At 42.3% G+C, this 17,111-nt stretch overlaps 1 protein-coding gene across 6 annotated transcripts in view; it reads left to right on the forward strand.

The window, feature by feature from the left end:
- The window catches only part of LOC125704988 (uncharacterized), an 82,225-nt gene that overhangs the window by 40,980 nt on the left and 24,134 nt on the right, over nucleotides 1–17,111 (forward strand). For 4 of the 6 annotated variants that reach the window (XM_048971235.1, XM_048971240.1, XM_048971239.1 and 1 more), the window contains 7 exons: nucleotides 10,558–10,905; nucleotides 11,707–11,808; nucleotides 12,316–12,411; nucleotides 12,784–12,873; nucleotides 14,246–14,317; nucleotides 16,530–16,637; nucleotides 16,911–17,030. In XM_048971235.1, coding sequence (XP_048827192.1) covers nucleotides 10,558–10,905; nucleotides 11,707–11,808; nucleotides 12,316–12,411; nucleotides 12,784–12,873; nucleotides 14,246–14,317; nucleotides 16,530–16,637; nucleotides 16,911–17,030 — 936 coding nt within the window. The other 2 variants (XM_048971237.1, XM_048971236.1) reach the window with 2 other exon arrangements.

Here is a 17,111-nt window from a genome sequence, read left to right on the forward strand (position 1 = left end):
GCCAAGCACAGCCCCTGAAAAGCAACCCCACACCATAATTCCCCCTCCACCAAACTTGGCACTTTGCAGTCAAACAAGTACCGTTCTCCTGGCATCTGCCAAACACAGACTCGTCCATTGGATTGCCAGACAGAAATTCCTGATTCGTCACTCCAGAGAACATGTCTTCACTGCTCTTGAGTCTAGTGGCAGCATGCCTTACACCACTGCATATGACACTTTGCATTGTACTTGGTGAAGTCTTGGGTGCAGCTACTCGGCCCATTCCATGAAGTTCTCTATGCACTGTCCTTAAGATAATCTGAAGGCCATATGAAGTTTGGAGGTCTGTAGCTATTGACTCTGCAGACAGTTGGTGACTTCTGCACACTGTGCACCTCAGCATGCGTTTGTCCCCGCTCTGTGATTTTACATGGCCTATCACTTCATGGCTGAGATGCTGTTGTTCCCAATTGCTTCCACTTTTTGTTATAATATTACTAAGAGTTGACCGTGAAATATTTAGTAGTGACGAAATTTCACGAATGGACTTATTGCACAGGTGGCATCCTGTCACGGTACCACGCTTGAATTCACTGAGCTCCTGTTTGTAGAAGCAGTCTGCATGCCTAGGTGCTTGATTTTATATACCTGTGGCTATGGAAGTGACTGGAACACCTGAATTCAATGATTTGGAGGGGTGTTCCAATACTTTTTGCAATATAGTGTAGTTATAATGGATCCCAGGATCTCATTATGTTTTATAAGAGGCACAAAAAATACTCAGAGTGCTTTTCAAATGATCCAGAAGGAGCTAAGATGTAAAGCCTTAGGCTTTATTTTTGAGGGTGAGGTCAACTAATACTGACGGACCATCATGTGCATGACTAACATAGTGTTAGCAAAAAGAATAAACCTGTGCTGTCACGGGATGGGGCAGAACTGAGGACACGGGGGTGGGATTCAGGGCAAACAAACGGGATTAATTAACTGAACTTAACTGAATCATGGTGGATAAAATGAAAGAGGCCAAGGCACACTAGGCTGGGGCACGCAGCGTCAAGGATGAAGCTAACACAAGACAGGGAGGCACTTATAAACAGGGCTAATAAGGGATCAAACAAGGGGCAGCTGGAGTGAATATAGGACCCTAATTAACATATAAGCCATTTTTTTTAATCTTCATCAGTTGGTACTGAACATTACAGATATGTTGATGGAATCATGTATGAATTTTATAACAGGAGATATATCGTACAAGGTCGGTGGAACCAGAGGGGAAAACAAAGTGAGGGATGCAATTGCAATATGTTTTTTTGCATGTTTTGGTGTGACTGCTGGCATCAACAAATGGGTAAAAAAATAAAGAACGTAACATCATAACTTCATAACTTTGTGGCAGAGTGCCCTGCTATAAAATTCCCTGTCTAGAATTCTTTCCTTATCACCCAGCTCAAGTTAAAGTGAATAGTGAATACTTTTGATTACTTTTGGTGTTTGGTTCAATTTCATATCATTTCCAGGTGTGACGGTGCCGAGTATGAGGTCATTTGCCAGATTATATGACAAGAAGACAAAATAACAAAAAACTGAAGCAGAATGAATTCAGTAAAGTGTGAAAAATATTATTCAAGTCAATGAATCACTTCTTGTGACTGTAGGCGACTGTATTTGCACAAATGAGCATTGTTGAGTGAAAAAGTTGTTACTGTCACATTTGCAATGTTATTCTGGAGGTTGTTAATCTTAAGGTTTGGTTTTAAAACATCATGATAAGTAATGTGAATTTTTTTGTCTATTTAAGGCAAAATAAAAAGAGAGTGACAGTGAGCGGTCGCTTCTGCTGCGAAGGAGGAGTGACTTTGCCCTTAAAAAGAGCGATTACGTCATGGGAGGCAGTCTGTGGCTGGGGGCAGTTTAGAGCACAACACAGTATGAATTTGTGTACATACCTAGTGTCTCATCACCAGGTGTGAACTGAAAGTGAAAAATATATTTGTATATATTTAATCAAGAATAGGTGAAATTTGCCAGTTATATAAAAATGGTTATTTTGGTAAAAGAAGAGCAGTCAGCACCTAAGACAATGAAGATCACAAGTCTCACTATTATGTTAATCCTGTTCAACTTCAAAATCAACTCAACTGATGGTATGTATCATTTAAAAATTACCCTTAATTGCCCTTAAAAGGACATTCTTAACAGGATTGGTTATTGCAGTATATGATCAAAGCATGACTTCCTCCTTCTTTAACAGACATTTTCTTCTCACTTTCAACCCCCCCTCTTTATCATGCTCATGCTTCTCTTAACCTCAGCGGAGTATTTTTATCTTAACGGGCAAGTTTCCTGCCATTTCTCTGCTAGTCCATCGACCCATCTCCAACCCTGACATGTGGCCATGTTCACAAGTTGGACAGAAAAAAACACATCCTGTACTGTTAGCGAAACAACTCATGCAAACTTTAGTCTCTTCATGTCTAAGGCCTAAAACATGAGAGCAATCCCATAATGCCTCCCTCGCAGCCTGTCTGGTCTCATGCATGAACCTCTTGAATTCATTCTGTTGAAATATTTCTGCTATTCTGCCTTTTTTTTCATATGATGCAGCGAGATCCTCACCAGTCTCACACCTAGAAGTGAAATGACATCTAAGCAAACATCAAAAGTCACAAAATTTTCAATACTCACTCTAAACCCAGTTTATACAGCATAACTAACAATCTACTGTGCAAGTCATCCAGTGATGATGTCACCCCACCCATCGTCTACTATCTAAAATATAGATACCAGCCCTGCACTGTAAGGACTGAAAACTGCTCCGTATTTCTGCAGCTGACATTATTGTCACGGGACGGCTCTCGATCGCCTGGTGAGCGGGCAGAGAGGCGAGCGAGCGGAAGCAGGCACACAGGCAAGGTTCGGGAAAACAGGGTTTACTAGGAACAGGCTGCTGCAGTGGGGGTGCCTGCCCTGGAGCTGCAGGCTGTGCAGGCGGCTGCGCAGGCGGTGGCTGCGCAGGCGAAGGTGGCCATGCGGGCTGCACAGGCGGTAGCGGCGGCTGCACGGGCGCTGGGTCCGCGGGCAGCGGCGACGGCTCCGACGGCGTAGTCGGGACCGGTGCTCTCCGGACAGGAGAGGCTGCCTGGGGAGGCAGCTTAGCAGAGTTGGGGGCCATCCGGGTGATCGGGGAGTCCTCCCGATCCTCCTCCGGGAGGGCCGCCGGGATGAGGGCACATGCCCTCAAGGCGATCGTCGGGGCGATCGTGGGTCCCCTCCTTCTCCTCCTCCGGCTCTTGGCAGCGGCGGGAGGTGGAGCTACGTCCGCGGACGCGGACGTCGGAAGGACGGGCCCCCGCTCGCTGGGAGCGACAGAGCGCTCGGTCCGGAGCTGAGCAATTTCATGGAGACCCTCGCGCAGCTCCTCGGCCAAGCGGGCGTCCAAGTCGAGGGCTAGCTCTTCGAGGGTCTCCATACACCGGCGAACGAGGCTCCACGCGGGAGGATCCTCCTTGATCCCGGGTTGGGATCTCCAAGAATCCACTCGCTCTCCGAGGCGGAAGTAGTCCTCCTCGGAGATGTAAGCCGCTTTGTTTGGGTCTGTCATTCTGTCACGGGACGGCTCGCGATCGCCTGGTGAGCGGGCAGAGAGGCGAGCAAGCGGAAGCAGGCACACAGGCAAGGTTTGGGAAAACAGGGTTTACTGGCAACAGGCACGGACAAACACTGGGTAACATCAATGACAGACACTGGATTAATACACAACAGGAACTTAAATACAGGAAACAAGGCAGCAGGAAACAAGACATGACTGGGCACAATCAGGGAATCACACGTGGGTAATTAGAGGGCGTGGCACACACGAGGAACGGACGGAGCGGGCGTCACAATTATTTTGAGCTGAATTTTTTTTGAAAAAATTCTAGGCAGGGGGCATTTTATAGCAAGCCACGCTGCGACAAAATGAGTGCCCCTGTCTAACTCTAGTGGAAAATCCAGTGGCATTTCTAGCTACTGAAAAGATCTGGGGCTAAGTGAAGTTTACCTGGGGCATTACTTTTTTTTTGTAAGAAAATTAGCATCGGAGCTAAAATCCTAAATCCAGGAGAGCATTTGTGAGGTCAGGCTGATGTTGGATGAGAAGGCCTGGCTCGCAATCTCCGCTCTAATTCATCTCAACGGTATTCTATCAGGTAGAGGTCAGGGTTCTGTGCAGGCCAGTCAAGTTCCTCCACACCAGACTCGCTCATCCATGTCCTTATGGACCTTGTTTTGTGGATTGGTGCACAGTCATGTTGGAACAGGAAGGGGCCATCCCCAAACTGTTCCCACAAAGTTGGGAGCATGAAATTGTCCAAAATGGCTTTGAATGCTGCAGCATTAAGAGTTCCTTTCACTGGAGCTAAGGGGCCAAGCACAGCCCCTGAAAAGCAACCCCACACCATAATTCCCCCTCCACCAAACTTGGCACTTTGCAGTCAAACAAGTACCGTTCTCCTGGCAACTGCCAAACACAGACTCGTCCATTGGATTGCCAGACAGAAATTCCTGATTCGTCACTCCAGAGAACATGTCTTCACTGCTCTTGAGTCTAGTGGCAGCATGCCTTACACCACTGCATATGACACTTTGCATTGTACTTGGTGAAGTCTTGGGTGCAGCTGCTCGGCCCATTCCATGAAGTTCTCTATGCACTGTCCTTAAGATAATCTGAAGGCCATATGAAGTTTGGAGGTCTGTAGCTATTGACTCTGCAGACAGTTGGTGACTTCTGCACACTGTGCACCTCAGCATGCGTTGTCCCCGCTCTGTGATTTTACATGGCCTATCACTTCATGGCTGAGATGCTGTTGTTCCCAATTGCTTCCACTTTTTGTTATAATATTACTAAGAGTTGACCGTGAAATATTTAGTAGTGACGAAATTTCACGAATGGACTTATTGCACAGGTGGCATCCTGTCACGGTACCACGCTTGAATTCACTGAGCTCCTGTTTGTAGAAGCAGTCTGCATGCCTAGGTGCTTGATTTTATATACCTGTGGCTATGGAAGTGACTGGAACACCTGAATTCAATGATTTGGAGGGGTGTTCCAATACTTTTTGCAATATAGTGTAGTTATAATGGATCCCAGGATCTCATTATGTTTTATAAGAGGCACAAAAAATACTCAGAGTGCTTTTCAAATGATCCAGAAGGAGCTAAGATGTAAAGCCTTAGGCTTTATTTTTGAGGGTGAGGTCAACTAATACTGACGGACCATCATGTGCATGACTAACATAGTGTTAGCAAAAAGAATAAACCTGTGCTGTCACGGGATGGGGCAGAACTGAGGACACGGGGGTGGGATTCAGGGCAAACAAACGGGATTAATTAACTGAACTTAACTGAATCATGGTGGATAAAATGAAAGAGGCCAAGGCACACTAGGCTGGGGCACGCAGCGTCAAGGATGAAGCTAACACAAGACAGGGAGGCACTTATAAACAGGGCTAATAAGGGATCAAACAAGGGGCAGCTGGAGTGAATATAGGACCCTAATTAACATATAAGCCATTTTTTTTAATCTTCATCAGTTGGTACTGAACATTACAGATATGTTGATGGAATCATGTATGAATTTTATAACAGGAGATATATCGTACAAGGTCGGTGGAACCAGAGGGGAAAACAAAGTGAGGGATGCAATTGCAATATGTTTTTTTGCATGTTTTGGTGTGACTGCTGGCATCAACAAATGGGTAAAAAAATAAAGAACGTAACATCATAACTTCATAACTTTGTGGCAGAGTGCCCTGCTATAAAATTCCCTGTCTAGAATTCTTTCCTTATCACCCAGCTCAAGTTAAAGTGAATAGTGAATACTTTTGATTACTTTTGGTGTTTGGTTCAATTTCATATCATTTCCAGGTGTGACGGTGCCGAGTATGAGGTCATTTGCCAGATTATATGACAAGAAGACAAAATAACAAAAAACTGAAGCAGAATGAATTCAGTAAAGTGTGAAAAATATTATTCAAGTCAATGAATCACTTCTTGTGACTGTAGGCGACTGTATTTGCACAAATGAGCATTGTTGAGTGAAAAAGTTGTTACTGTCACATTTGCAATGTTATACTGGAGGTTGTTAATCTTAAGGTTTGGTTTTAAAACATCATGATAAGTAATGTGAATTTTTTTGTCTATTTAAGGCAAAATAAAAAGAGAGTGACAGTGAGCGGTCGCTTCTGCTGCGAAGGAGGAGTGACTTTGCCCTTAAAAAGAGCGATTACGTCATGGGAGGCAGTCTGTGGCTGGGGGCAGTTTAGAGCACAACACAGTATGAATTTGTGTACATACCTAGTGTCTCATCACCAGGTGTGAACTGAAAGTGAAAAATATATTTGTATATATTTAATCAAGAATAGGTGAAATTTGCCAGTTATATAAAAATGGTTATTTTGGTAAAAGAAGAGCAGTCAGCACCTAAGACAATGAAGATCACAAGTCTCACTATTATGTTAATCCTGTTCAACTTCAAAATCAACTCAACTGATGGTATGTATCATTTAAAAATACTACCTATATTCATATAATAATGTTTAATAAAAATAATTATGATGATCTCATAGAATATTTGATTATGTATGCATGTAACATAGTACCAGTGTGGCTATTTTAAAAAATATAGCTCTTCAGTTCCAAAGTTGAAGTTTTGTACATTTTAGGCTTATATTTCACACTTCTTAGATTTTAGCAAAATTACAGTTACCATATTTCATGAGACAAAGATATATGCTCTGTCACTCACAAAATGTCACAAATATCAAAGAAAAAACATGGCTTCTTCCTCTGCCATGCAGACAGCCATAGTTCTAAAAATACGAGCAATTTATAAGAAGAACAAAAAATAATATTTTTCTTAAAAAAACGAATATGATACAATATATTTTAGTAAGGGAATGATGGCTCAAATTCTGGAATGGTTGTTGACATTAAACATATAGAGGAACCCAGAATTACAAACATTCACTATAATGAACAAAAAAAAATATTTATCAATATTAATAAAAACATTTTGTAAAAATAATACTTAAAAGCCACATAGCGTCTTTATTTAGAAAATCAGGCTCCCTAGTGGACCTATATATTACGTTTGAAGGAATCAGTTGAATTTCTCCATTAAACCAATTCCAGAATTACTTCAAGTAAAAAAAAACACTTGCTTAAAAGTCAAAAAATCAGTTAAGGTAAGTTCTACAGTACCTAAAGTCTCTTAATGCTCTGACATGCTTCCAGAAATGCAAGACACATGTTTAAAATTATCCTGCACAATAACTGCATCATGTGACGGAACTACAAAAAAAACCTCTGTGATCACAATAAGATTTGAGAAACTTTCTCATTCTTTCAACTGTTGAAGTAATTCACCCATCTCTGATGAGTCTCTTCCTTTCTCAACAAATTTCTTCAAACTGCAGAAGTGGTCAAAACATCTGACACAATATATGTGTATACAAGTGTTTTTCAATACAAGTTACAAAATGGTAAAGCTAAAGTTTGCTAAGCATCAAACAAGGAATACACAGGAATACAAAAATAAAGTGTCAAAGTGACAATGATTTCTGGAAGCTGATGTCACTTGAAGTCACTTGTAAGCAGAGTGACATGTAGAGATGTGCATGACATTTAATTTTTAAAGTAAACGTTTGTATGAGCCTTGCAAACGCTGTGTGAGGATACCGAGTGGCTGCTGTATAATGAAAATTGGTGTCGTTTCCATTACTTGATACTCAATGGTAACTTGCAACTAGTGGGGCTATTATTATAACAAAATTATTTGCAAAATTATGTGAATAGTAGAATACCTCTATCTCAATCCATGTGTGCCTAATCAGATTTGTAAATATGTTAAAGAATCTCTAAATGTGTACTGAGATTTGCAAATGCGTACAGGAATCTGTAAATGCATACTCAGAATCTGTGTGTGTAATCAGATTTGTAACCTGTAAAAAAACTTTAAATGTGTAATGAGATTTGCAAGTGTACTGAGAAATGTGTACATGAATGTGTTAAACACAGATCTGTGAATGCATAGACAAATCTGTAAATGCATGCATAGATCTGCGAATGTATAGATAAATCTCCAAATGGGTACATAGCTATTTACAGCTGAAAAGTCTAAGTATTTTGCTCCAAAAGCTGGAAATGCAGACAAGTCATCAATTACAACTCAGGTGGAGTTCTCAATTGGCCGTCGTGTTGCATGTGAATTGCAAGATTCAAGATGGTATGTAAGTAGGAGGAGGAATAGTTGACACTGGTGCAGGTGAGATGTTCCTGCATCTCCTCTTTTTACCTCCTTCTAGTTCACTGTCAGAGTCTCTATCACCAAAAACCTGCCTAAGAAACAAAACAAATCAGAATCAAGCCACGTTAATGTTTGGCAAGAGTAAAAATAGTCAAAACCGACTGAGAGACTCCTTTTACCACGCTGTTCAATTTATGTTTAAACTGAAACAACAAACTTAAACTTATTAAATGAGTAAGATTTGCTTAAATTCAACCAGTCACTTTAAATATCCAATATGTCCACACTATACATCTTGTCAAGGAACCCCTGTGTCATTTGACCTCTGAAGCTATGCAGGACAAATAACCACACTACAAACTACTATTTAATTTATTATTTGATAATTAAAGAAAACCACTATGTGTTCACTGGTTAAATATATCTGCCTAAATGTTCTTGTATTCTCCAATGTTGCCTGTGTCTCACATGTCCCCAAATATCAGACCTTGGCTTAATTTCTTTTCTTTATTGTGATATAGGAGACCTTCTGTCTAAGACCCTGATGGTTGCTGAAGGTTGTGTTAGTGTTGCTAACGGTTCTTATGGATGACACTGCAGTTGTCACCTGCTGGGCCTCTTTGAGCATCTGTTTAAAGCTGATCCTCTGGCCAGGACGGTGGACATCTCTGGGTCCACAGTTCTTGAGGCTGATCTGCAGGGTCTACAGAAGTTTGTGAATTCTGACTTCAGACTTCTTGTTGCTACTCTGAAGATTCAGCTTAGATAAAGTACTGTAGGTTACCACCTACTAGGAGAACAAGGCTGGATTTAGCCAGATTCCAAGATGAAACTGTTTCTGATGAGTTTGCATGAAGTTTGTGAGAGACATGGGTGCGACTGCTGACTCTAATATGATGTGGGAGACCTTGCATGATAAGATCCTGAAGGTGGCTGAGGGTTGTGTTGGTGTTTGCCAGTGTTCTCAGAAGGAGGTGTTTCACTCGCAGGGTACCCTGGATATTATCAAGAGGAGTCACAGCGCACTCCAGTCTGTATTGGGAACTGAGGAGGGAGACTGTGAGGGCTCTGATAGCAGAGAAGGAGGTGTCTGTTAGACGAATCTGTGAACAGGTGACACACCATCTGTGGTCTAGTAACCCACATCCTGCTTACATAAGAATCGAAGCATTACATACATCCGAATGTGTTCCTCAGAGACTTGCACTTAGTGCGGGTGATGGAACAGTCCTTATGGATGACACTGCAGATGTGACCCACTGGGCCGGCTACTTTAAGCAGTTGTTTAAAGCAGGAGTTGGACATCCTCTGATCAGCTGTGATTCACCCAGTCTCACGGAGACTGCACAGGTGGTGAACCAGCTGGGGGTAGGGCAGGCCTCAGAGATCTGTGGTATCTGGGATGAACTTCTCCAGGCTGGTGGTAAGGCTGTCCTAATTGGCATTGCATTTGGGAGTGAGGAATCATCCCAACTGACTGGAAAATGGGACTTCTGATCCCTATCTGGAAATGGAAGAGTGATCACCTGGATTGTGGTAACTACAGGGGGATAACACTGCTCTCAGGGCCGGGTAAGATCCTTGCTAGGATCATCCTTAATGGGATCTGTGATCACTTGCTCACTTATCAGCAGCCGGAGCAGTCTGGTTTTACACCACAGAAGTCTATCATCAACCCCATCCCAATACTGAGGGTTCTCATTTAGAACAAGGTTCATTTGTGCCCTTGAGAGGTAAAGTGGGCTATCCCACAAAGTTTTGCGAAAATGAGCTCCAAAGTTGATTTTTTTTTTCAAAAAATCAGTGTGCCTATACCCTACAATTGATATGTATCATAGGTAGCACAGAGGTATGATTTAGATTATAACAAATTATCCAATTAAAAAAATTCAATAAAAAGGGGGTAGGGGTCAAAAATGTGGGATAGCCCACTTTACCTCCCAAGGGCACAATTGTAGCCTTTGTTGATTATTGTAAAGCATTTGACTAAGTTGATGGAGTTGCCCTGTGGTACATCCTGAGACTTTGTGGGATCCCCCTAAAGCTTCTGGACGTCATGGCCGGCCTGCACACTGGTACTGTGAGTGCTGTGCAGAGTGGAGGGAGAACCTCCGTGTTCTTCCCAGTTGATTCTGAGGTTCACCAGGGGTGTGTTTTTCTACTCTGTTCAATGGTTGCATGGATTGTATGTTGGGCAGGGTCGTGGGCTCCGGCAGTTGTGGGTTATCTGTTGGTGAAAATGGATGTCAGGTTGCCACGTTGTGTGAATATTCCTCTTCTTGTTCCAGAGCGGCTGGTGGTGACGGGTGCAAATGAGCCTGTCTATGCACATGCTGGAGAGGATGTGACTCTCAGCTGCTCTGTGGACACCCATGTTAATGTGGCAGAGCTTCAGGTGGAATGGAGAAAGACAGACGATGACATCTTTGTGCTTCTGTATGCTGATGGAGAGAACAGACCAGAGTTACAGGATGGGAGATACTCTGGAAGAGCTGAATTCTTCACTGAGGAAATTCCCAAAGGAAACTTCTCAATGAAACTGAGGAAAGTCAGGATGGAAGACAAAGGAGAGTTCAGGTGTGAAGTCCACTCAGATACTGATTCTGCCAGTACAACAGCCAGGATAGCAGCACTGGGTGAGTCACCAGGTCACCTACACAAGGTGTCGCATTGAGAAAACCAGGCTGACTCTAATGTTTTTACTTACAGGTGAAGATCCACCTGTATGACCTACATGTAAAACTCCTTTAACTGTTAAACAACTTTATTGTATTTTCCTTATTTTTACTCCCTCAGGTTTGGTTACCACTCTTTAAAAGAGGTTTTTAGTTAAGTCAGAGCCTTTTTTAGATTTTTTTTACTGAAAGCATTGTAAGCATCTTATTTTCATTGTTTGTAACATTTTAGAATTATTTATGAAGTTTTTACCTTTTTGTTCAATTTGTTTTAATATGCATATACTCTCACCATGTTAAAAGTCAACTTAATATAACACTGGGTGAGTCACTAGAACGACTGGTTTTTAACATGCATCTCCACATAGATTTGTGTGATTGAATCACATTTTCATTCTCCTGAGGGTGAGTGGTTCTGCAGTACACTGATCTTTATGCACATCCATAGTCTTACTGAGTTTAGTCAGTTTCATAGACAAAACACATCATTATATATTTTTGCTTCAGGCTTCCTTAGTGCAGTTTTCAGCTCTAGATAAGATTTAGGTTTTATTAGAGTGACGCAGTACAATCTGTGGTTTTATTTTCACTAGTAATGATAATGTAAGTCAATAAACAATTAGAAATCATACATATAAAATAAATTTGTGCTCCAGTTTTGTAGAATAATTATTGGGTCAGACATGCTGATTATAGTTTAGAATGTTAATCCTGTTTTTTTGGAAAAATAAATTTTGGAAAGTATTTCTTATTTTTCTTTAGGTTATTCATCCCTGCATTGGCTGATTCTGGGGCTGTGCATCGCTGTCACACCTGTAGTCATACTTACTGGTGCTTTATCTGTCAGGCATTATACAAGTAAAAGTAAGTAATTTTAAAACATTTAGTTTTGATCTAACCTTTGTAAAGTACAGGTCACACATAAGGTGAATTACTGTGAAGTGTCTGTCATTTCTATTAATTTAACAACATCATTTAATTCATGTATGAAACCACTTATCCAGTAGAGGGCATCTCAGCAGACATGGGGCATCAGGCAGGACTGTATCTACACAGGGTGTCTGTCCATTGCAGGGCTTAACTGTGATGTAATTAACATACTTTGGTCCTGCTTCTCTGGTAACAAACACATACGTGTGAATATGAATTATTTCTGAACATTTTATCACTGTAAACAGGAGCAAGCCAAAACAATGCTGATGTTCTTATTGAAATTATACAGAAATAATTCCTCATCTAGTAAGACTGACAATCTGTACTGGTTGTCTATAGACGAGCATGCAGCAGAATGACCATCTGAAGATTGTTGTGAGTCATAAACGTTGCATGAATCTTCATCTGATTTAATTTGATTCCACTTTCTGTCTATAGGTAAAAGCAGACAGGCTTTGTTGAGTCACTGGTCACATGTCACAGTCCCACCAATCATGGTTTCCTCAGCATTCATTCTGTGGGGTATAACTGAAGGTGAGCCTGTTAAATATGATTAATATGTTCTTTGTCTTCTGATTCATTTAAAGAATGCTTTAAAGCATATTGATTTAAATAATTTCATGTGAGTATCTGCATTTCTTGATTAATAAAAAGGATAAAAGACCAAGAAATACACTTGATCAAATACAAATAAAGTTTACAACAACAGAAGAAACACCTCCTGGTGACTAATTTTCAAATTTCAAATGTAAGCAGTTAGTCCTGTCACCATTAGGGCAAGATCCACTGGGAAGTTCAGCAAAGCAAGACCAAGTTGTTACAGGAAAACTGGGATCCAATCTGCAGAATTGCATATAAATACTGCCATATTTCCCTTAAAGTTATGTTGTTACTGGTGTTTCTCAGGATCTACAGAAGAGGCCGTTACTTGTACTGCCATCAGCCTGCTGAATATCCTGGTGCTGTTTAATATGGACTCAGATCGATTATATCCAGGTATGTTTACTAATTGTTTTTCACCCCATGTGTTCTTCAACCAAACCAACCGCAATCGATTGTGCTGCTTTTGTGACAGTTTGTGCTGTTGAAATTTTAATTTGTGCTGATTTAATTTCTACGATATAAATTTTTACATGGCATGAAGTTGGCTTCCCATTTGTGTCCGAATTCGACCAAACCGATCACAGTCGTTTGTGCCATTGAAATTGGCATTTATATTGTTTTAGTGTCTGAAATATAAATGTTTCTTTACATTGTGACATCACCAGCATGAAGCTGGCCCCCCATTAGTATCAGATTTCGAACAAACCGATTGCAATCGTTTGTGCTGTGTTTGTGCTATTGAATTTGTCGTTTGTGCTGTGTTTGTGCTATTGAATTTGTCGTTTGTGCTGTGTTTGTGCTATTGAATTTGTCGTTTGTGCTGCTACTCAGATATAAATGTTTCTTTACATGGTCACGTTAGACTGCCCTCCCCCCCCCGCCCCCCTTTCCCTTTTGCGTGCGATTTTGATCAAGCCGGTTTGTTCTGTTTTAAAATGCCTGTAATGTTATTTCTGTGTTATATGGTTTATGCCATTATATGATTGCGGCATACTACTCATGCTGACACTTATCATGTAAACAAAAGGTGGAATGTTTGATTAAAATGATATGTACCTTTTACGATGAACCTCCAAAGTCAATAAGTATTATTTTACTAAAAAGACAGTGGTTTTGGGGCAGCATGGTGGTGCACTGTTACCTCACACCTCTGGGACCCAGGTTCGAGTCTCCGCCTGGGTCACATGTGTGTGGAGTTTGCATGTTCTCCCCTTGTCGTCGTGGGTTTTCCTCCGGGTACTCCGGTTTCCCCCCACAGTCCAAAGACATGCTGAGGCTAATTGGAGTTCCTAAATATTGGAGTTGCCCGTAGGTGTGTATGTATGAGTGAATGGTGTGTGAGTGTGCCCTGCGATGGGCTGGCCCCCCATCCTGGGTTGTTCCCAGCCTCGTGCCCATTGCTTCCGGGATAGGCTCCGGACCCCCCGCGACCCAGTAGGATAAGCGGTTTGGAAAATGGATGGATGGATGAGAGAGAAGAGGTGAGCAAATCCTCAATGTGCACAGAGTTACAGACACAAAGTGAGAGAGAACAGAGGAGCCACGCAGCTCCTTTCAAACCATCCGCACCTCCTCAGCTATGATAATTGGAATAATAAAACCTCCGCTGGCCACCACTTCCCTCACATTGTCACTGCAAGACTGGGTGAACTAGAGGGGATGGGGGTCGTGCTAATGAGGGTCATGGGGGAAACCGGCGGAGGCTACGGGCAAGAACTCATTTTCATATATCCTGTGTTTTATGATAAAAATAACTATTTTTCAGATGTACCTTGGAGAGTTATATACCTGACTCGGACAGTAGGAAGCACCATCATCATTATGACTATATGCTCTGGTAAGTATAAATATCATTAATGGAAATGAAACATCAGCAGTAAATCAGGAGAAAATAGCAGTTCCTGTTAAAATATTAAACACACTGTCAGGGCTGCCAGCTTTGAGGAATTTGTTGGAGTAAGAGTTGGAGTGAGGTGGAGGTTGGGGGGCATAAAGTAAAAATGTAAAATGGTAAGGGGCCGCATCTACATCTTTATTTTTATTTACCAACATTACACATGACTTTGTCTTTGAATGCTGGTCCTTTGTACATTAAGTGCTTGTATGCTTAAGTATACATTTCAGTGTATAAGTGTCAGGTGCCATCTAAGCTCAGCCTGTTTCTTGAACTGGTTTTATTGACAGCATTGAGTGAAATGATGCGCTCAGCACCTGCTTTGCAATGTAGTCGGGCGAGAACGAGTTTGGCAGTCTGATGATCTGGGGAAGCTGCCATTCCAGTGACCTATAAAAACTGTGGGGCACAAGCATAACTTACCACGCCACGGTGAACAGCTTACCACGGCACAGTAAACAGCTTACCACGCCACGGTGAACAGCTTACCACGGCACAGTAAACAGCTTACCATGGCACAGTGAACAGCTTACCACGGCACAGTAAACAGCTTACCACGGCACAGTAAACAGCTTACCACGCCACGGTGAACAGCTTACCACGGCACAGTAAACAGCTTACCAGGGCACAGTAAACAGCTTACCACGGCACAGTAAACAGCTTACCATGCCACGGTGAACAGCTTACCACGGCACAGTAAACAGCTTACCATGGCACAGTGAACAGCTTACCACGGCACAGTAAACAGCTTACCACGCCACGGTGAACAGCTTACCACGGCACAGTAAACAGCTTACCAGGGCACAGTAAACAGCTTACCACGGCACAGTAAACAGCTTACCATGCCACGGTGAACAGCTTACCACGGCACAGTAAACAGCTTACCATGGCACAGTGAACAGCTTACCACGGCACAGTAAACAGCTTACCACGGCACAGTAAACAGCTTACCACGCCACGGTGAACAGCTTACCACGGCACAGTGAACAGCTTACCACGGCACAGTAAACAGCTTACCAGGGCACAGTAAACAGCTTACCACGCCACGGTGAACAGCTTACCACGGCACAGTAAACAGCTTACCACGGCACAGTGAACAGCTTACCACGGCACAGTAAACAGCTTACCACGGCACAGTGAACAGCTTACCACGGCACAGTAAACAGCTTACCACGCCACGGTGAACAGCTTACCACAGCATGTAAATAACTTACCACTTCTAACACTGTCAGGGGACTAAACACAATAGGGATAGTGTCCCTCCAGCAGCCTTGCTGCCTTTATTTAGGCTGAGAGGCATTTGTTCCTGCTTATGGTCACTCTGTAGCTGTGTGGAAGTATGATTTGGGGCCTGCATTAGGATAGTGTCCCTCCAGCAGCCTCTCTGCCTTTATTTTGGCTGAGTGGCATTTGTTCCTGCTTATGGTCACTCTGTAGCTGTGTGGAAGTATGATTTGGGGCCTGCATTAGGATAGTGTCCCTCCAGCAGCCTCTCTGCCTTTATTTTGGCTGAGTGGCATTTGTTCCTGCTTATGGTCGCTCTGTAGCTGTATGGAAGTATGATTTGGGGTCTGCATTAGGATAGTGTCCCTCCAGCAGCCTCTCTGCCTTTATTTTGGCTGAGTGGCATTTGTTCCTGCTTATGGTCACTCTGTAGCTGTGTGGAAGTATGATTTGGGGCCTGCATTAGGATAGTGTCCCTCCAGCAGCCTCTCTGCCTTTATTTTGGCTGAGTGGCATTTGTTCCTGCTTATGGTCGCTCTGTAGCTGTGTGGAAGTATGATTTGGGGCCTGCATTAGGATACTGTCCCTCCAGCAACCTCTCTGCATTTATTTTGGCTGAGTGGCATTTGTTCCTGCTTATGGTCGCTCTGTAGCTGTGTGGAAGTATGATTTGGGGCCTGCATTAGGATACTGTCCCTCCAGCAACCTCTCTGCCTTTATTTTGGCTGAGTGGCATTTGTTCCTGCTTATGGTCACTCTGTAGCTGTGTGGAAGTATGATTTGGGGCCTGCATTAGGATAGTGTCCCTCCAGCAGCCTCTCTGCCTTTATTTTGGCTGAGTGGCATTTGTTCCTGCTTATGGCCGCTCTGTCTGACATGTACTGTGTGTCTGATATGAATCCCATGATGACTGACTCTACTGTCATTTCAGTTCCTGTCATTCAGCTTTCAACAAGATATTCCACAACCACAGCTGGGAAAGCAGCGCTAGGAGTCTTTGTAGGTGGATTTGTGATGATCTTCATAGCTTCTATGCAATGTAAGTACACTGACATGTCTGAAATAGTATATTTATACATTATTTGGTAATTGGGATTTTAGGAATATTGGACCATGATTACCTAAAGAAGTGTTTATTTTTATATTATAGAAAATTAAAACAACCTTTAAATTTGATTTCATGTATTCTTAAATCTTTAACATGTGTACGTCATAGGATGTTTAGTTCATTATAGGATGTTTGACTCTTGTTACCTGTGATGATCCTGACATGAACGTCATACTGACTGACCCTGTTCTTGCCTCTTTTCAGTTGTCTTCCTTTGGATTTATCAGAAATATGTTACTTTACCCTGGGCTACATTTCAGGAGACACTGAAGAAAAAACTATGGGCTGTATGTGTATTTCTGACAATCATGGTTTTAGTTGCAAGTGAGTCTGTTTCCAGGTTTATAAATATAATAAAAAATGTTGTTTTGGGAATTCTGGACCAGGGTTATACAGTATGTAGTA

This window comes from Brienomyrus brachyistius, chromosome 12 (assembly GCF_023856365.1).
Source record: "Brienomyrus brachyistius isolate T26 chromosome 12, BBRACH_0.4, whole genome shotgun sequence".
Lineage (NCBI taxonomy): Eukaryota > Metazoa > Chordata > Actinopteri > Osteoglossiformes > Mormyridae > Brienomyrus > Brienomyrus brachyistius.